Source organism: Sander lucioperca, chromosome 6 (genome assembly GCF_008315115.2).
Source record: "Sander lucioperca isolate FBNREF2018 chromosome 6, SLUC_FBN_1.2, whole genome shotgun sequence".
NCBI classification, from domain to species: domain Eukaryota; kingdom Metazoa; phylum Chordata; class Actinopteri; order Perciformes; family Percidae; genus Sander; species Sander lucioperca.
The window spans coordinates 5,003,723-5,024,327 of NC_050178.1; the positions used below are offsets into that span (position 1 = coordinate 5,003,723).

Consider the following 20,605-nt stretch of genomic DNA (forward strand, 5'->3'; position numbering starts at 1 on the left):
ATTTCTAAAAATCCCCTGTTTTCCACCCTTGTTACCTGAACCTCCAGACCCCCCACATTGCAACAAACTGTACTGCTTAACCTTTTAAAAGGTGCTACTCCTTGTCTCATTCCTTCTCGTTCTGTTTGGGCAGAGCCTATTGAAAAAACAACTCACGCTGGACTCGCTTTAAAATGTGGGAACTAGCACTGCATGATTTTGGAGACCCCGGAGAGTGAGCAGGATTATGTATCAGGAAAACAGATCTAGCAGATAATATTTCCTGCTGCTTCTAGACACTGAGATTTTGGGATGGATGGAGAACAAACTAGGAACGGTTGGGAATGTAAAACATCTCACAGAGAGATCCAACTTATCAATTGTGTTTTTAGCAGCAAAGGAGACCACAAGAGTTTCTGTCACATTCACATAAGTGTTGTAAGCTTCCACATTTAGACCTTTGATCTTTATGGAACAAGACAAGCTAGTCATAAGGCATGGGCCCGTGTGAGATTCTGACGGTATGATAACCTTCAGGCAAAATATCACAGTTTCACGGTATTGCAATTACAGCTTAAAATGTATTATTTTGAAATGTCTGTGTAAAAAAAATTTTTTTCATTTTAAACAGTGCACACTGGCAGGTAGAGGGATTTCTAAACTGCACTTTCTGTCCTTGATGACTCATAAAATGACAGAAAAGTTTAGTGGTTTTGAAACCCTGACTTTTTTTATATACCCTGAAACCTGTAACCGGCCCATGCCTAGTCATCTGACTGTCAAGGGTGAATTCAACATAGCCTGCATGGAAAGTTGTTTGATGATGGAATATGTTTGATAATTAAAAGTAAACTATAACTCTGCACAGCTGTAGCTGCAGTCCCTAGTGGCTAATTTGCATTGTGGCCCTCCAACATTCAACACATCACAAAACAATAACACAATTCTAACACACATATTACTTTAGCAGTTGAAGAGAGAAAAAAGTGAAAAAAGATCAATATCATGAAATTAAATGTTGTAGTAGTTTTTGATAATTTGTTGATTTATTGTGAGCAATATTGTTAGCAAGTGACCATAGTGTATTGCTTTGCTTCAAAATGTTTTGTATTTATTGAAATATAACTCTTTATTTTGTGATGCAGGCCTATTGTTAAATATTAAACATGTTGGGGTCCCATAGAGCTTAAGTTAAGCTCTAGTTTACGTCTCAGATGAAAAATGCACATGGATAATATTTTATGACATCTGTGACATGACATCTATGAATTCCCAAAAACACCACACCCTGCCCTGATGTGCTATGACATTGCTTTAAGGGAAAACACAAAAAAACAGTCAGTGCCAAAAGTCTGTGCTGTAAAATGCTGAGAAAGGTGGAAAGAAGACAGGATGTCAAGACTACATTAAATGCCACTAAACTGACTTATTATTTATTGTGAATACTAACATGTTTAACTGGATAAATGAAATGTTTGAAAACATCAACTGTTATCTGCTGAGAAGTAATTCATCTTCGACCACTTTAGTTTCATCCATAGACTGTATAGTCGCATCAGAGAATGGCGTTATCGCCATCTAGCGGTCGACTACATTACCTATAGTTAACATATTAAAATCTGCCTTATTTTTAAACTAAAATATTGAGTAAAGTGCGGGAAAATACAGGTAAAAGAGTCTGGTATAAAAGTGTTGTGTAATGAATGTTTAGCTACCTTTTTAGGGTCATCATAAAATACTCCGATACATGAAAGCTTTGGTCCAATACTGTGAGACTCCTTAAAAAGTTGTCCGCAGTTTTTGTACGGTCCTTCTTTGAATTTGTAGGCGAATGTAATCTTCTTTACGGGAGGAGAGCCAGTTAGTACGATAATGTCTGTGAGGAGTCCCGAGTACAAAATGTAACCAGCTACTGTAACAAGACTTATCAACAGGCTAATGACCACACATAGACTGACCCAGTCAGGCATGGTATCTTAACGGCGGAGCAGGTAACGTTACCGTTATTTAACTTCGTCTGAACCCTTGACACAGTTGTTATAATTTCCTGTAACAGTCTAACATTTTAAAGAAAGCGTGTGCTCGTTTTCAATTGCCATTTGTCCTTGGATGAATATGGATGTATAACTAATAAGAACTTAAAACCTATGCTTAAAACACTACAGATACACATTGCACACGACTTCCTGGAAAGTACCATTTTTGCCGACTAAAGGGGGGATTTGTTACAAATAAACTTGCAAATTCTTTCAAAGAAACCATGTCGATAACATTTTTATAGTTCAGATTTACTGATGTGTGTGTAGGCTTACAGTCAATATTCGCATATGTCATTTGATAAATGTTTGATAAGTGCAACTTGTGATGCCACTTTTTAATGTCTGTTGCTTATTTTGAATGGAAGTTCCAAGTCAGTTAACTCGAGACACAGTCAGTTCAGAAGCTGTTGTCGGTACACGATCCGTTCTGCCTGCACGATCCGTTCTGCACATGCGCAAGATAATACTGTTTTACGTATCCATACGACCTGCACGATCTGTTCCACGCTAGCCTATGGCTAGCCTCCACCGGGAAGCTAACGTTAGTTTAGCTAACAGCTAATTCGGCTAACCGCTAGCTGACAGCTAGATTCAGTCTAAAATAACGTTAACTCAAACGTAATGGGAAAAGCAGGCTACAGCTAAATTAAGACTTCACAGTAATAACAATAAAGACAAGTATTGAGTGATTGTATTTTAAATGAGCACAAGTAAAGTAGAACTGATGTAACAGCTGTTATATATGTTAGGTGTTTGTCATATATGTCAACGTTTATTTTCAAGTTTTATTTTGAGGGTCTTTTAAAGTTATTACATGCTGTCTCAGCTAGCAGGTAACCGAATTAGCTGTTAGCTAAACTAACGTTAGCTTGGCTGTCGACCGGAAGCGTGGAACAGATCGTGCTGTCGGTACACGATCCGTTCTGCCTGCACGATCCGTTCTGCACATGCGCAAAATGTTCGCGCATGCGCGGTTGTACGAGGATTTACGACACTGCACGATCTGTTCCACGCTTCCGGTCGACAGCCAAGCTAACGTTAGTTTAGCTAACAGCTAATTCGGCTAACTCTGCTAGCTGAGACAGCATGTAATAACTTTAAAAGACCCTCAAAATAAAACTTGAAAATAAACGTTGACATATATAACAAACACCTAACATATATAACAGCTGTTACGTCAGTTCTACTTTACTTGTGCTCATTTAAAATACAATCACTCAATACTTGTCTTTATTGTTATTACTGTGAAGTCTTAATTTAGCTGTAGCCTGCTTTTCCCATTACGTTTGAGTTAACGTTATTTTAGACTGAATCTAGCTGTCAGCTAGCGGTTAGCCGAATTAGCTGTTAGCTAAACTAACGTTAGCTTCCCGGTGGAGGCTAGCCATAGGCTAGCGTGGAACAGATCGTGCAGGTCGTATGGATACGTAAAACAGTATTATCTTGCACATGTGCAGAACGGATCGTGCAGGCAGAACGGATCGTGTACCGACACGTGCAGTGTCGTAAATCCTCGTACAACCGCGCATGCGCGAACATTTTGCGCATGTGCAGAACGGATCGTGCAGGCAGAACGGATCGTGTACCGACAGTCAATGTCAAGGATCCTTCCTTGGTAGGAATAGTCCTTCCAAGGAAGGATCCTTCAGAGGTTAGGCCAGGCTCCTCCTTAGCATTCGGAGAACATCTACAATGGAACAGGCTACCAAGTGCACGTAATTGCGTCATTATTAGTTATTAGTATTATTATTAGAGACTTTATTAGTAGTGAGTGATTAGAAACACATGTAGTAGGCCATTAATAATGCGGGGACGTCATGGTAGGCTACTTACTTGATTTGTTGTGAGTCCAAGAATCGCAAGTCATCCGACTTTTTTGTGATTGCATATGTATAGGAGCTATTGTATTGCACCAAAACAAAGTTGAAGTCATTTGAAATGACCTTGAGAGTTGTGTATATTTGTCCCACCCCACTAAAAACATGAGGGCTGGACTTGCAGGGAACTTGTTGAGATAAGCTGAACGTTTTTCTTCTTAAGTCGACTAACCTGTGTGTAACCTTATAATAGCCTACATCCGGAATTCATGAGAATGGCTGGGAAAGTGAGAAGGTTTTACGACCTGACAGCTAAACTGCTTTCTGGAGAAAGCTTCAGTTTCTCTGGTCTGACGGGAAAAGTTGTTCTCATTGAGAATGTAGCGTCTCTATGAGGAACAACAACCAGGGACTATACTCAGATGAACGAGCTCAACAGTCGTTACTCCTCCAAGGGACTCGTTATTCTGGGTGTGCCCTGTAATCAGTTTGGACATCAGGTAGGCCATGTGTGATTTCAAAAGTGGCTGACATATACGACTGTTTACCCATGGGAGGATAATACATTTTTAGAACATGATGTGTCTCTCTAATGTAGGTCTATTGATGATATGACTTGATGAATGATAAGGTAACATTGTACCTTTTGTAGATGGTATTGGAGCTAATTTTAACTACTTTATATTTTATAACTTGATCATAGGTTTTGTATGTACAAATCTGAATATGCAAAATAACCAGTAACTGCAGCTGTCAGATAAATATAGGGAGTAAAAAGTACAATGTTTCCTTTTAAAATGCAGCAGGGAGTATAGAAGTATAAAGTAGTATAAAATGGAAATACTAATGTAGGCTTAATCAACCAGATTGCATACGGTCCATATTTAATGTATTTCATGTTTCTGTCTTTTTTATAACAGGAGAACTGCAAAAATGATGAAATCCTAAGGTCTCTGAAGTATGTCCGTCCAGGGAATGCCTTTGAACCCAATTTCCAGCTCTTTGAGAAGGTGGATGTGAACGGAAAGGATGCCCACCCTTTGTTTGTATATCTGAAAGAAAAGCTTCCATTCCCCTGTGATGATGCCATGGCTCTCATGACTGATCCAAAGTTCATAATTTGGAGTCCCGTCAGTAGGAATGACGTGTCTTGGAACTTTGAGAAGTTTCTGATCAGTCCTGATGGGGAGCCTTACAAGCGCTACAGCAAAAATTTCCTTACCATTGACATTGAGGCAGATATTAAAGAGCTACTTAAGAGGGTCAAGTAAAGTGTGCTACAACACGCTGGGTGGTTGTTAAGGGATATCAGTTATAACTAGCCTGGCCAAAAAGATTAATCATCAGTTTTGATTATTTCATATAGTTTTTCCACCTTCACTGTTAAACTCAATTGCAACACTCCTAAATTTGTGATATTTCCAGTGCCGTATGGTTGTTCAGCATGTTTACTAAATGAAGAAACTCTTTGAAACCTTGTTGTAAGGGAGTTTCTGATGAACATGTAAAAGACTGACTCTGCCACATGTCATGTGTATATCACAAATATCTTCATTGGGTAGACTTAAAGAGGAGAAATAAAAATGTAATGTCATATAAAGTGCTACTGTCATTTCAAGATTCAAGATACTTTATTGTCATTGTATGAACACAACGAAATTTCGTTGGTGGCAATCAGTGCAGCAGCAGTAAATAAATAATAAAAACAAGATAAAAAAAAGACATAAAAAAAAGCAGTGCACATATACTCATGAGCATTTGCAGAGTTTTTAGTTTTGTTTTTAGTTTTTAGTTTTGTTAAAGTGATATTGTGCTTTCATGACAGTAGTCCTTAGCAGCTACAGGTTGTATTTGTGTGCTTGTGCATGGAGAGGGGGGCGGGGGTGATGGAGACCACAGCTCTGAGGAAGAAGCTGTTCCTCAGTCTGTTAGTCTGGGTTTTGATGGTTCTGTATCTTTTTTCATATTTTATATATTTTTTATTTTATTTCTGCAGATTGCATACAAACACATACGATTCTAGTATTCCTATGTGAAAAATGCATTTACTTTGAAGTTTTAAAGTAGGCTACTTGATAGTGTTTGTTTATATGAACAACATCTAGTTTTGACAGTAAGAAAGATAGCTAGTTTAATATTTAGACTAGACGTGGTGATAGTTGAATTCGCACGTAAACGTAGGTGCAAAATATTTTGGTGGCTGCAAATTAGATCACAGACCCCCATTTCATAACATTTTGTCCCAGGATCCCCCACCGGATAGGATTTTTGCTTTTAGATGTTTTAGAAAGCGTATGAAACCCATTACCAAAATAGTCATACATTGTCATTGTGTTATATATGGATGTAATTTAGCCCTATAGTGAAAATAAATGATCCCCTTTTTGCTGGGGACCCCCTGGAACCCCCTCAAAGACCCCTGGGGGTCCCCGGACCCAACTTTGAAAACCACTGTTATAGTAGGCAATATAATGGTAATACGCAAATTGTGTTATTTAAAAGTAGTCTGCGAATTGTATTAATTATTATTAGGCTACCCATTGATTTAAAACAGCAACAGCAGCACTTTAACCGTATAAGCTGTGCTTCCTGGTTGGACGCAGGGGGCTAACGTTTGATTGAACGCTACGCTAAACTGCAACTCGTCCAAAATGGCTGGTCAGGAAGATCCAGTGCAAAGAGAGATTCACCAAGATTGGGCGAATCGAGAGTATATAGAAGTTATAACGAGCAGCATAAAAAAAATCGCCGACTTTCTTAACTCTTTTGGTAAGTTTTTACCGAACAATTGTACAGATACGAGCACTAATGTGGATGCCTTGGGTAACTAGATTGGGCTAGCTAGATTGATGCTGTCAATGCCACTCCCAGTTAGCAATTAGCTTTAGCGTTAGCTGTGAGCTTGTTATTGTTTTCTCGTAGAAGTACCGTGGCAGTTTGGGTTCGAGTCACCTTAAAGTTTCATTTTGTTTCGCTTGTTAACTCATGCTAGCAAGTGGCAAACCATTAAATTAAAAGACTCACGTTAACGTAACTGGATTCAAGTGTTGAGACGGCTAATGGCTGTTAGGCCACTGCAAATGCTAGTCTTTCGGCTGACAGGAACGTTATACCAGCAGCAGCATAACCCCCTGAATTGAAATAATGATCTCTTAGAAATTGTTGCCAGTAACAGTCAGTGACGTTGTTCATTATTGTCGAGTGAACGTGATTGTAATTGACAGCATCGACACGCTACGCCTCATATTAAATGTCATGAGTTTTTGTGGTTAACGTTACATGTAAATACAATTTATCGCACTCAGATATGTCGTGTCGATCCCGCTTGGCCACCCTCAATGAGAAGCTGACAGCGTTGGAGAGGAGGATTGAATATATTGAGGCGAGAGTAAGTATACTGCATTGTAATATAGCAATCCATTGGTTATTTATATTTGAATATTTCAAAATGATATACCCACATTACATCAGAATGAGATGTATTGCCAAAGTAAGTTTTCACTTGCATGGAATTTGCCTTGGTGTGTTTGGTGAATACAATACACATACGAAAAGGGAATAAACAATAGAGCAAGTACTGCAACAGTCAAGAACATAAATATAAAATCGAAATATTACAATAAATATGTACAATATAAATGTTTTAAGGCTGTAGCCCTAGCGTTTTGTGCAGGGTGTGCAAAATATTAATTAGGGGATGTGCAAAAGTTCACAGTATATATAATATGCGCAATGGTCAGGGATAATAGTCCAGGATGTGTGTTAATATAACCTGTAACATAATTATTTGTCTCATTACAGGTCACGAAAGGAGAGACCTTGACCTAGAAATCATCATGGGAATTCATAGCATCCCAGACCTACCTGCCCACCCCCCCTCCCTGAATTCTTTGGATTGAGTGTGATGGATTCCACCCTCCTTTTTTGGGACCATATGGACCATTTTTATATTATAAGGCTGAGTTTTGTGGTGATTTATCTCATGACACATCTGTATAGAAAATATGGCTCGGTTTTGGGTGTCAGTGACTCGAGCTTCATCAATGTTACAAAACAAAAATAAGCTTTATTGGTTTCATAAAATCTTGTGAAGCTCTATTATGGATCATTACAACTTGTTGACCATCTGCAGTGTCATTACCACATCAGAGATTTCTGAGAGAATAACATCCTTGTGTGCCAAGTTGAACAATTAATTATGTAGTCATTGTTATTGACCTGCTTGTACAGTAAACTGTTTTGTGATGATTTAAATTCTGTAATAAATGATTAACAATTACCTTGTTTTATGTTGTAGCTTTCCTTAGTCAGATTAAACTTTATTGACCAGGTACTGTATGTTGACACATTCAATGAGTTTACTTTAACAGACTAGACAAGTTAGCAGGAAGATACAAATATCGACAAACCGCTAAACAAAGTAAACACAAACATGTAAGGTAACGTTAAGTATTATACATGCTATTGTACAGGCGAGAGCTGGACACCAAACAGTATAGTAGGTCAAATTGTTTTCAATTCAATATCACAGCACTGGCATGACTGCTGGAATTAATTAAATTGTAAATAAATATAGTATGAACAATAAATTGTATGGTTTTGTGATTAGGTTAAACGCTAGAAACTGCAATTGAAATTGCCCAGATAAGAGCTACACATTCAAAAGTAGAGTGGGATTTATTAGTAGTTTATTTCAATTTGCTAAATGATCCAACCTACTGAAAGTCTAATGTGAAAATGTTGCTAATCTTTAAAAAGCACTAAATGATTACATAATGAAAACACCATACAGGGCCTACTGTCTGCAAATGTGGCAAGCTAAAAAGCTACATACCCAGTAAAATGGCCGACATGTGATACAGTGGTGCCCTTAGGTTGGCCTTTCAGGCAGTACAAACGCTGGACATTGAGATGTTAAGGTAGCATGCCTACTTCTTTAGCATTGACAGGCAGATAGCTGTAACAATCTGAGACCGAGATCTTAATCTCTTATACTAAATATCATTAATTGTTGGGGCCGACTAAAGAGACAAAGAGCTCAGGACCAAGTGCTGCCTGTGAGACAAATACAGGGCGAAGGTTTTAATTTCCCAAAATGCACCGGGTGCACCAATGCATCTTGGGACAAAGAAGGTGTCGTTGCAGTGTTGTGAGAAGTCCTTGAACGTGAGATGAATTTTCTTAGCCACGATTTTTCAAATACCTTTTTGAAAAACTACTAGTGGGTAATAACATTATTAAAAAACTACACTGGTGAGTTATTGTACATTCAGACTGGAAACTAAAACAATTTTATGACTTCTATGTAAGTTATGTCTGTTTGCTAACGTCAGACTGGCGGATCCATGTAACGTTAGCTAGCTAGCTAGCTATGTTAACGTTAATGGTTTACAAGCAGTTTGTTGTGCTCATTATTCGACTGTAGTTGAACTGTTGCATGTTAATAAACTAAAAACACATCAGAGTGTTTGTTTAAATCGAAACTCTTGGCATTTTTGCTTCCTAGAGTCGTGTTTGTGCAGTTGGGACAATGGGAGCTGATAAACGGTAAGTAACGTTAAGCGTTGTTCGCCATGGTAGGTGTGGCTAACTAAAATGGCAGTGTTCTTTTTAAGTTGGTTCAAATTCCTTACACGAACGTTAAATAGCACCCAGAACGCCTATAAACAATAACGCTAACGTTAGCCTTTAGTAAATAGCGTCCAGATGTTGTCAGGCCATTTCAGTCAACTGTGAAACCTAACCTTACCATTTCATCGTAACAATTGGGTCCCTCTTAAAGCCAATATGAAAATAATTGTACTACTATTTTAGTCCATGAATCCAAATGGCGTATTGATTATTGGAAGTAAAATTCTAAACATTAAATTAACGTGACACAGGGAAATTATAAATGTTGAACTGGTATAATATAGTAATGCAATGACCCCTCCCTTTGCTTGTTTAGCAGAGCTAAGCATTGTGCTCTCCAGTCTGAGAGAAAGTTGCATGTCAGGGCTGTTGATGTATCCAACTCCTGAAACGAGACAGTGACCACTGACTCATTTAGTGGTTACGTTGTTACACAGTTGCCCAGCATCTCTCTGCCCACCTTACAAAAATCAAGAAATATTAGACAGGCAGAAAATCCTGCTGTGTGTTGAGTGTTTTCTGGAAATATTTTGGAGTACCAGAATACCAAAAACATTGTTTAAGGTTTTATAAAATTTAAACAAATGTATAATTGAACATTTTTGCTATGCAGAAGCACTGTAACACACACTGTAAATGTTGAAGCGTTTTCGTGTAAATATTTGACCACACTTGAGGCAGTGCCTCTACAACATGTGGAATAAATCATGCTTATTTTTTGTGTAATGTTAATCAAGGAATTATGTTAGTCAGTTTGCTGATAAAATTGTATTTGATTGATCTAAGGAATATTGTGCAAGTGCAGACTAGTTGTACTGATGAGTTGTTCTGCCTTTCAATGTCCTCCCGAATAGGATTAGTAGGACGGAACGTAGCGGTAGATATGGCTCTAACCAATCCCGCGATGAATCAGAATGGCGCGACAGGCGAGAGAGGGACCAAGAGCGTGATCACAACATGCGCCGCTGGGGCGAAGAGAGACGCAGTGAGCGTTTTGAAGGAGATCGTCGAGGATCAAGAGACAGTCCAGAGGTAGTTATTCTAACATCAGTGATTTTTAATGGTAGTATAATGTATTATTAAAAATACTTGTTGTTTGACATCCACACTTAACTGATGCACCGATATATTTATTTGAAAGCAAAGAGAAAGGAAACGACGCAACAGCGATAGATCAGAAGATGGTTATCACTCCGATGGCGACTATCCAGAGCAGGATTACAGAAGGGAGCCTGGGGAGGAGAAGAAGAGCAAGACCATCATGCTCTGGGGTCTGTCTCCTCATGTCACTGAAGATGATGTAAGTATTTAGTTTTGTTCAGCAGACATGCAACCTTTTTAGTGTTTAGTTTGGTTTAATGTATGTGCACCACTCATTCTAAAAGAAATGCCTTTGAAAGTGGCAGGTTTTGAATCATAATAGTAACATACCATCTGCACGTTTGTTCAGATTTGTTTTGCCATAGACCAACTGGAGGGGCCGCAGCCAGTGGATGTTAGGCTGATGAAAAAGAAAACAGGTGAGAACCAGATATATGACGGACCTCAGCCTCCCCCCAGTCTTTGACCATAGGGCAAATCTGCTTCCATTCAGACCCATTTCCCATAGCAGCTAGGAAAGAATAGTATCAAGGTACTTGAAAAAGGTTTTGAAATGTTGATTTAAGACTTATAATTTCACTTCAATGTGGATCCTTTTTAAGGTAAGTAAGTGCAGCAATTGCAGTTTTTACAAAAAACCCTATTGGCAGACACACTTTGTTTTTGAGTGTGTTTTCAAAAGTGGTATTCAGAAGGAATTCTTGCTATGGTAAAACTCCTAAGGAGTGGCCTATTGTGTACCAAACAGGGCCTGGGTCGTGAAGCAGTTTGTGGAAGAGTTTGAATAATATGCCCATGGACTCTTAACTAACACGCCTCCCGTCTATATTTGAATGCTGTCTCTAGGTATAAGCCGTGGTTTCGCCTTCGTGGACTTTTATCACTTGCAAGATGCTACCCGATGGATGGAGACCAATCAGGTTGCTTCACAATCGCCAAGTCTAGTTTTAATCTTGGGGATATGGAAAAATAACCCAAAAGGCAACCAAAGTGCATAAAATAAATAGTGTTGAAACTACAGATCTTTTTGAAGTATGCCACAGAGCAAAACTATTTGATTTGTATTCTAGTAGAGATTATTATAGACATGATTTACAACTTAATGTTAACTTAACAAATCTTCTGTTTAGTTAATTGCAATGGCAGTAGCAGCAAAGCTGCAGATTTGACTCCTATTCTCAGGTTACCTCACAAGATAAGGGATACTTTGCCAATTTGAAACTAGCTCTGTGTCATGTTTCTGTGGTCAGTGTGTTTAGATGAACAGTGTTTGGCTTTCTTCTGTGGTGCCAGTGCGCTGAGCAGCGCAGGGTCTGCCAAGATCTGCCAGATGATGCAAAACTCCGGCGGACTTCTGTGACGTGCTTCGCGCCATCCAGCGGATCTCGGCAGACCTTTGCTGCCCTGCTGCGTGTGGAGCTATGGAGCTCTGTTCGCTAGTGCCATGGAGGGATGCCGAAACACTTTTCATCTAAACACAATGCCCGCACCGACACAGAGCTGGAGTTAAATTAGCAAAATATCTCTTTAAGGAATCTGCATTTAAGATAATACTATCTAACACTATCTTTATCTTGCTGATAAAGGCATTATCAAAGATAATTCAGAGTTGAATTTAAGCTCAGCCTATTCTATTTAAGCCTACTCCTCAGTAGATGAGGTTTCTTTTAATCCTTTTTTTTCTTTAAAGCAGTCAAAGATGTCTGTTAGGGTCACATTGTACACTTTGTTCCAGCTCAGCCTGGGCACTCGGGTCCCAAACACCTAAACCCCTCTATACATCATGCTCACATATACATCATGTGCCTGTCTCGTCTTTAACACAAAGGCTATCTGTTGGGGGTCCCTCTTCCCCTTCTCTCCCTTCCAACACTGCTTGCTCTGTTGATGAGATTGATGCTCGCCAGGAATGCTTGAGTGACTTTTGTCGTCCTCTTTCAGAAACGTCTGACCATCCAAGGCAAAAGCGTGGACATGCACTACAGTCACCCCAGAAACAAGTATGAAGACTGGCTCTGCAACACTGTAAGTTAATGATCTGTCTTGGTTTCATGGCCATTTTATCTGAACAATGCTACTACAGAACACGTCATACACAGAGGCCTATTACGTATGTTAGGCCCATAAGTTAAATTGTTGCAGTCCTGTCAGCTTATTTTGTGGTACACCGACATTTGAATAAGCAGTAAAGGTTAGGTTGTGTGTCAGGTAAGTATGGTATGCTGCACCAATATAGATTGGTTCAGGGCTTTAGTAGGTGTATAATAAAAATGATGTGAACGGTTACTTGCAGTGTGGCCTGTACAATTTCCGGAGGAGGCTGAAGTGCTTCAGGTGTGGAGCAGCCAAAGCCGGTAAGTAGTTAAATCAATAAGAGGCCACTGACTGCAGACATCCGGGCAGCCTGTGGCAACATTGCTGGGATGCAAAGCAAAGTTTGTGTTTTTGGTGTTGTAAAGGCCTAGTAAACCAAAAGATATGGATTCATAAGTGTCGCCACTGTCAGATGTAGGCAAAATGCATAGATGGGAAACAGCATGCATTCTTTCCTTGCTACCTGACAATAATACAAAATGGGGACAAAACACAATACATAATGGAGTTTATGAAATAGGCTATCCAGTGTTTCCCATACATTGATTTATTTGTGGTGGCCCGCTACAAAGCAACGTTGACCGCCACATATTGATTTTCTATTTGTTTAATATTTAAAATGGCTAACATTTTATTTCATCATTGATTTGCTCAGCCGCTCCTTGACACTCTCTCTCTCTCGCTCTCTCTCTCGCTCTCGCTCTCTCACTCTCTCTGAACACATTTGGACCCGTGACAGGAATTTAATTATTTTTTTTTTGACAGAGACAAAAAATCTGAAGATTGTCATACAAAAACACATCACAATGCTAAAAAATATCATAATAAATAGTTTTGGAACTGCTTATCCCCCTCCACCCCCTGTCAGCCACCACCACAAATACACTCTAATTTTGTGGGAAACACTATCTGATATTGTAAATTCCGACTCATTTTAGCTTAGTGACACTTTTCGACAATTATCACTTTATACCCCATTTCCAGTTCTTTGATTGAACAGTTCTGAACGTTTTGTTAATGGACCTCTTACTTCTGTCATTTTTTCAACAGAAAGTGAAACCAGCAGTAATACTGGAGTCTCTGAAACTCAACCCAGCGGAGATTTCTATGGCGACAGTAAGGACTTCTCTTTTATATATGCAATGTCCTACTTAGTTTAAAATGAAAAATATCGCTGTCCATGGTAGATTGTTTTAAATATAGACTTTTGTCCTGCACAGCAATCATCCTGAGAAATATTGCTGCTATGACCAACGTGGAAGCCATCTTGACATCCCTGGCACCATATGCTAATCTTTCATCTAACAACATTCGCCTCATCAAGGACAAGCAGACAGGCCAGAACAGAGGCTTTGCGTTTGTACAACTGTCCTCTCCTCTGGTAAGGCATTCTTTTAACGTGCACAAATGAACATTGTCACAATTTACCGTTATAATAACCAACCACTTAACAGTGGCTTCCATTTGCCTTTCTACTGATCTTAAATATTTCTCCTTGATGAACTTGACACCTCATTCATGCCTTCATTTCACTTAAAATTGTATATCACTCCTTTTTATAGGAGGCCTCTCAGCTGCTAACCATCTTACAGGGACTGCAGCCGCCTCTAAAATTGGATGGTAAAACAATTGGGGTGGATTATGCTAAGAGCGCTAGAAAGTGAGTATAAAAGTGTATAATTTGCCTTGGTTTTGTGTTAGATGAAAACATTTTACCTACACCAATATTGGTAACTTTTTAATTCCCTTGGCAAATTGCCGATTTTGATCCACATAAAGAGAAGAGCGATTCATCCACGCTGAAATTAAAGGTGGGAATAAACTTGTTGGCATTTGTTTGCCCTTTGCCTGTTTTAGGGACCTTTTACTACCTGATGGGAATCGTGTCAGTGCCTTCTCTGTGGCCAGCACAGCCATTGCTGCAGCCCAGTGGTCTTCAAGTCAGGTAGGTCCATTTTCTGTCAACATCCTGGGATTTATCATCTACCAGTGTTATTGTAACAGGCTCATAACCCATGCTTGACCTTTTCAGCCACAGCAGAGCTTAGAGGGAATGTCAGAGTACAGCTACCTGCAAGAAGGCTATACTCCAATGTCACAGGTTAGTAGAACAAATGACGCAAACATTGTAACTGATCATCTGTAACTTGAGAGCAGAGGCTTTCTGATATATTTCAAATTGTTTGCTTTAAAGATGCGTTCAATAAAAAAATGTCTCTTTAGTAACACCTAGTGGCCGCTATAGGAGACTACAACACGAACAGAGAAATAATTGTCTGTATTTGATTCACCATTGTCAAGCTTACTGACCATTATATACAGCGCCTCAGAGATAAGACATGAGGCTGTACCTTTAGATCATAACAATGTTTTAAATATTCAGCCAATGTTACAAAGTTTACAATGGCAAGTATCCATATCCTCCTTTGGGTAAAAAAACTGACTTAGTTAAAGGAAGTTTCTCACTACTGATATTAAAAAATTATGTATTTCAATGAATGACGTCTTTCAACAGGAATACCAGGTGTACTACCAGCAAGCAGCAGCAGCAGCCAGCACCTCCCAGGGAAATGGGATTCTAGGAGGTATGAGATGCTTTCACATCTTAAGTAGATGTTGATACAGATACTATCAATATTGGAAAAATGTGATATTTATGCAATGACATGCAGCTTAGATTACAGCATATTCTGACATTTGTTCATACTACGGTTGTAGGAACAACAAACACAGCAAGTGGGTAAACCCTGCTTTTACAAGCAACAAGCACAGACAAGAGTTTCTGCTAGATTCTGAACAACTTAATAATTTGACTCTGTTTTCACTGTGATGTTGAGTGTTGTCACAGAGCTTTGCTTTTCCAATTTCAGCTGCCCCAGGTGTAAAGATTGTTCCAACTGTAGCTGGAGTAGTAATTGCACAGAGTGCACAAGTCTACCAACCTCATGTAATTGCGCAGCCAGCAGTTCAGGTAACATACATTTTTGTTAATTCTGTAATTGTACTATGGTACTATTGTTAAAATGCATGGTGTAACAATCTCTAAATAACCATTACATTAATTGCAGGCATTGTCACTTGCCCAGCAATTGGAGGCGAAAGCCCACACAGGACATCTTTCAGGCATTGAAGCTGCGTCTGTGCCTGGTGGCCTTGTAGCTTCTGCCACTGTTACCGCTGCCAATACATTAGCAGCCTCAGCTGACGCAAGCACTGGTATGAGCACACAAGATCCCTTAACACCTGTCCTGTTGTAGTGTGATATGCATAAAGAGAAGATCCTCTTGTGGTCACTGTCATGTCCATACTGTATGTAGTATAGAGTACAGCTTGAAACACAGACTTGTGAATTTGGTGCGGCCTGTAGTTTAAGAGCGATATGTCCTGAATTAAAAAATGTGCTCAATAGCCAACTGATTCAAAGTGTTACATTTACAAACAAGACAGCCACGACTAGTCATTCATCTGACCGACTGAAAATATGTGGGCTGTCACCATGCAGCATTACCTTTTTGTTTTTATTACTGCTAAAGCTGATCAAAAGGCCTTAAGAGTGACTTCAGTGTGGAAGGCTATGAATACTTAAGGCTGGGGCCATTTATTGATTTAGCAATAATTCAGTAATATTGGTTAGTAAAATGTTTTATAATGCATGAACACGTTTCCAGTTTTCTACAGTAGTTGTTAATGTTTTGACAGTTCCTGATACGTCCACCTATCAGTATGACGAGTCCTCTGGCTACTATTACGATCCTCAAACTGGCCTCTACTATGACCCAAGCACTCATGTAAGTAGTGCACTGCCACCATGTGTGAGTCACTTGGTTTTCTGTCATGTTGCTGAGAGTCACAGGAGTTCACATTGTTTTGATTATGTACATTGGTGTTTGTCTCTGTTCAGTATTACTACAACTCTCAGACCCAGCAGTATCTGTACTGGGACAGTGAGAAGCAAACATACGTACCTGCCTCAGCCGACGCAAATGCTGCACTAAATGATAACACAGCGGCAGGCAGCAAAGAAACTAAAGAGGGCAAGGAGAAAAAAGACAAGCCCAAAAGCAAGACTGCTCAGCAGGTATTGTGATAGGAATTCTATATCAGCACATATTGTCTGTTATGTATGGCTTCTTCTATTTCAACTTCTATGTAGCCTTTTCTGAATATTTTTAATCATCCATTTTATCATTATCATTTTTAAACTTTAACCTCTTTTTCAAATCTCTTTGCTTTTTATAGATTGCTAAAGACATGGAACGGTGGGCTAAAAGTCTCAACAAGCACAAAGACAACTTCAGGAGTAGCTTTCAGCCCATTAGTCAAGAAGAGAGGAAGGAGGCAGCAGCTGCTGATGCTGGCTACATACTGTTTGAAAAGAAGGTAATCCAGTAAAATTCAATATCTTCTGAGACCGCATGTGTAAGCTTTAGACTTTAACATCCTAAATGGACTGATTTTATTTATGTTTTATATGTTATTTATTATATTTTAGCAGGCAGGCAGTCTAGACAGACTCATTCCAGAAGTACCAAGGGGCCCTGAGGAGGAACCACCAACCAGCTCACTCAACACTTCCAAGGTGAGTGTTTTCTGCATCCCTTTTCCTTTGCTGTGTTAAAGCTGTTCTTGTCACAGCTGTTTTAATTGCATTGTAAATATATGCACTGCCATATGTGTTATTTATGGTAACATTTACGCCTGCCTTTTTCTATCCATGGTTTGGTTAGTGTGGCCTTGTGGCAGCCTACAGTGGCGACAGTGACCCTGAGGAGGGGGTAGCAGAGCCTGATGGGGGTGAAGGAGGCCAGGACAAGCTGACAGACTGGACAAAGTTGGCCTGCTTGCTGTGTAGAAGACAGTTTCCCAACAAAGAGAGTCTAATTCGACATCAGCAACTCTCTGACCTCCACAAGGTAACATCACACAAGATTGTCTTCAGGACTAAGTAGGGGGGAAAAAAGAGTGTCATTAAAGGAAAGCATAAGACCATGAGTTCATGGAGGTATTCATTTCATCTTTCTTAGAAAAACATGGAAGTTCTCCTCAGATCCAAAATGACCGAAGCAGAGCTGGAAGAGTTGGAGAGAAAAGAAACTGAGGTTTGTATTAATACAGAATTGCCCAGCTGCTAAAGAGTCCTGTGGTTGCCCTACTTACTGTATTGTGACTGCATTTTAAAAAGCTTTTTGTTTTTGTTCTTCTGGTAAATAGCTGAAATATAGAGACCGTGCGGCTGAGAGGAGAGAAAAATATGGCATCCCTGAACCCCCAGCGCCCAAAAAGAAGAAGTTTAGTCAACCAACACCAGTCATGTAAGCAACTTACTTAGTTCTGTTAAATTACTGATTTGTGTGAAATGCTATTGCCTGTCTCTGCGGGGACAGCAGGGACAGGCAATTTGTTGTTAATTTGTTGTTAATTGTGTGGGTTTTTTTTTTTTTTAGTAATGTTGTAATCATTAAAATGTCCCTTTTTCTGCTGTGCAGTAACTATGAACAGCCCACTAAAGACGGTCTTAACAGTGACAATATTGGGAACAAAATGCTGCAGGCCATGGGATGGAAGGAGGGTAAAGGTCTCGGTCGCAACCAACAAGGCATCACTACACCAATTGAGGTATTCACAACAATTTACCTGGTGGTGTCGGGTGTATCCAGTACCTATCAGCATCAATAACTGTATATATGTCAAGTACAAGGTACTAAGGTTTATGGTTTTCCTCCTCAGGCACAGTTGAGAACAAAGGGAGCTGGACTTGGCACTTCAGGCACCAACTACACTCTCTCTGCTTCAGACACGTACAAAGACGCAGTCCGCAAAGCTATGTTTGCACGTTTCACTGAATTGGAATGAGTCATTAGTCTCAAACTCAAATTATTTATCGTCATGGTCTGCAGATTATTGCTTTTTTTTCTTCTGCATCAACAATGTAGTGAATTGGCATGGAAGCAAAAGAAAGGTTCTCCCTTAAGGATGTCTCTCCATGTGTGGTGATTATGCCTTTTTGTCAAAATGTTTAAAGCAGACAATAGAAAAAATCAGTAATTGAGGCTTATTAAGATGTTGAAGAATATAATTTATAAATTGTACATAGGTTAAAAAGTAAATTTACTTCCCTCGTTTACATATTTCCTGTGTTAATGCCTTTTTTTTTGTCTCGGCATGTTATAAAGATTGTACAGTTTATACAAAGGTCTTGTCTGTTTGTACAGAAAATAAATGACATAAATGATTGTTGGTCTTTATCATATTTTATCACCCTTAGCAGAATCTTTTGACATGCTACTGTTTACTATTTGAAGACTGGTGGTCTCAATGTGCGGTGCCGTTTTTAATAATTTTTTACAACATTTTTGCTGTGTGCATGTCTTCTGTACAAGTTATTAGATGTTGTAGTGAGACTGTCCTTCCACTAGATGACACAGGTCTAAAGCCATTCACTCTACTGGGGTCTCCTTAAGGAAGACACAAAATGCTTTCCAGCTCCTGCAATTAGGGATCCAAGCCTAAGGGGGCGGAGCTGGGATCCCTATTGAAACTGCTAAGGTTTTTATTCTTCCATCTATAAAAGTCAAACTGCAGCCTACACCGTACAAGTTATGCAAGTGAAACTTTCAGGGGCGGTAGAGAGTGTGACGCATAACTGGGAAAGGAACAATTACACATATCCACCAGCAGGGGATGCTATAAAAATAAGAATGGGTTTTACCCTATAACTCACATCGTACATTCAAAAACCTTATATCCACAAGTTCCCTGAATGGAGCTGAATCTCTTATAGGCCACATTTCCGCCTAGACTTTCGTAGCAGTAAAGTTGCGATTGATTTATTTTTATTTAACTTCTCCTAGGCTGTGTCCGACCGACCTGACAAAAATTTATCAAAAGAATTTTGGTCCGTTCAGAAATGCTGAATTATGTACAAACAAATTTGTGTAGCTAGCTACAAAAACAAACATTTGCATATCTAGGCCAAACAAAATGCCATCAAAGCAAAACTTTAGATTATTGTTCGACATGCCACTCCGAGGATTTGTTGGACACATTGACTGGCCAAAGGACAAATGGCGCAACCTTCTGTGGACTGATGAGAGCAAAATTGTTCTTGTTGGGTCTAGGGGCCGCAGACCGTTTTTCCGAGGACCCCCATGCACTGAATTCAAGCCACAGTACGCTGTGAAGACAGTAAAGCATGGTGGTGCAAAAATCATGTTATGGGGATGTTTCTCATACTGTGGTGTTGGGCCTATTTATCACATACCAAGGATCATGGATCAGTTTCAATACATCAAAATACTTGAAGAGGTCATGTTGCCTTATGCTGAAGAGGAAATGCCTTTGAAATGGGTCTTTCAACAAGACAATGAGCCAAAACACACCAGTAAGCGAGCAAAGTCTTGGTTCCAGATGAACAAGATTGATGTTATGGAGTGGCCAGCCCAATCCCCAGACCTCAGTCCCATAGAAAACATGTGGTGTGACATCAAAAATGCTGTTTCTGAGGCAAAACCCATTAATGCAGAGGAATTGTGGAATGTAGTTCAATAGTCTTGGGCTGGAATACCTGTTCACAGGTGCCAGAAGTTGGTCGACTCCATGCAACACAGATGTGAAGCAGTTCTCAGAAATAATGGTTATGCAACTAAATATTAGCGCAGTGATTCAAAGTAAAGCAAACCCTTGAGACATTTTTCAGTTTATACAGTAAATGTTTGGGTTTGTAAAGAAAAATGCAAAAAACAGCCTAATATTCCTTTTTCTTCACTTTCTGTAAAGGTATAACACAAACTTGATCAATTTTGGTCATGTTTTGATTTGGAATTGAATGTGCAGTGTTCCCAATGCATTGATATTATGGAATTAAAAGCTATTCTAAGGATTTTGAGCATTATTCACTTTTTTAAACAGCCTGCTATTATTCTGAACACAACTGTATCTTTAATG

General features: G+C 39.3%; 4 protein-coding genes across 6 annotated transcripts in view; 3 read left to right on the top strand and 1 right to left on the bottom strand.

Moving 5' to 3' along the window:
- The window catches only part of LOC116051242 (testis-expressed protein 264), a 40,548-nt gene extending 38,375 nt beyond the window's left edge, over positions 1–2,173 (bottom strand). The window contains exon 1 of the mRNA XM_031301499.2: positions 1,695–2,173. Within this exon, the coding sequence (XP_031157359.1) occupies positions 1,695–1,949 (255 nt within the window). The 5' untranslated portion in view covers positions 1,950–2,173. The remainder of the gene's footprint in view (positions 1–1,694) is intronic.
- A 1,520-nt stretch (positions 2,174–3,693) lies between these two features.
- Positions 3,694–5,453, top strand: LOC116051243 (glutathione peroxidase 1-like). The gene is made up of 2 exons (XM_031301500.2): positions 3,694–4,335; positions 4,756–5,453. The coding sequence occupies exons 1-2, from the start codon at positions 4,105–4,107 to the stop codon at positions 5,104–5,106; spliced, it is 582 nt and encodes a 193-aa protein (XP_031157360.1). The 5' UTR covers positions 3,694–4,104; the 3' UTR covers positions 5,107–5,453.
- A 901-nt stretch (positions 5,454–6,354) lies between these two features.
- brk1 (BRICK1 subunit of SCAR/WAVE actin nucleating complex) lies at positions 6,355–8,114 on the top strand. Its single transcript, XM_031301501.2, has 3 exons — positions 6,355–6,604; positions 7,141–7,223; positions 7,637–8,114. Exons 1-3 carry the CDS (start codon positions 6,487–6,489, stop codon positions 7,661–7,663), a joined length of 228 nt encoding a protein of 75 aa, XP_031157361.1. The 5' UTR covers positions 6,355–6,486; the 3' UTR covers positions 7,664–8,114.
- A 733-nt stretch (positions 8,115–8,847) lies between these two features.
- On the top strand, positions 8,848–18,685 carry rbm5 (RNA binding motif protein 5). 3 transcript variants are annotated; one of them, XM_031301487.2, is made up of 25 exons: positions 8,848–9,088; positions 9,342–9,382; positions 10,321–10,498; positions 10,608–10,766; positions 10,917–10,986; positions 11,414–11,487; positions 12,509–12,592; positions 12,861–12,921; positions 13,712–13,777; positions 13,882–14,042; positions 14,224–14,321; positions 14,519–14,606; positions 14,694–14,762; positions 15,177–15,246; positions 15,532–15,632; positions 15,730–15,877; positions 16,361–16,449; positions 16,563–16,739; positions 16,901–17,041; positions 17,154–17,240; positions 17,389–17,574; positions 17,686–17,760; positions 17,873–17,973; positions 18,148–18,277; positions 18,389–18,685. In XM_031301487.2, the coding sequence occupies exons 2-25, from the start codon at positions 9,366–9,368 to the stop codon at positions 18,512–18,514; spliced, it is 2,556 nt and encodes an 851-aa protein (XP_031157347.1). In that variant the 5' UTR covers positions 8,848–9,088; positions 9,342–9,365; the 3' UTR covers positions 18,515–18,685. The 3 variants fall into 3 exon arrangements, with proteins under 3 accessions (XP_031157347.1, XP_031157346.2, XP_031157345.2); XM_031301486.2 differs by having other exon boundaries at positions 8,926–9,001; positions 17,157–17,240; XM_031301485.2 differs by having other exon boundaries at positions 8,927–9,001.
- The last annotated feature ends 1,920 nt before the right edge of the window (positions 18,686–20,605 follow it).

Coding starts and splice junctions, on each gene's coding strand:
- brk1 (XM_031301501.2), top strand. CDS start 6,487: ATGGCTGGTCAGGAAGATCCAGTGCAAAGAGAGATTCACCAAGATTGG. Junction 6,605..7,140: donor CGACTTTCTTAACTCTTTTG/GTAAGTTTTTAC, acceptor TATCGCACTCAG/ATATGTCGTGTCGATCCCGC. Junction 7,224..7,636: donor TTGAATATATTGAGGCGAGA/GTAAGTATACTG, acceptor GTCTCATTACAG/GTCACGAAAGGAGAGACCTT.
- rbm5 (XM_031301485.2), top strand. CDS start 8,948: ATGCATCTTGGGACAAAGAAGGTGTCGTTGCAGTGTTGTGAGAAGTCC. Junction 11,488..12,508: donor GATGGATGGAGACCAATCAG/GTTGCTTCACAA, acceptor GTCCTCTTTCAG/AAACGTCTGACCATCCAAGG. Junction 14,763..15,176: donor GCTATACTCCAATGTCACAG/GTTAGTAGAACA, acceptor GTCTTTCAACAG/GAATACCAGGTGTACTACCA.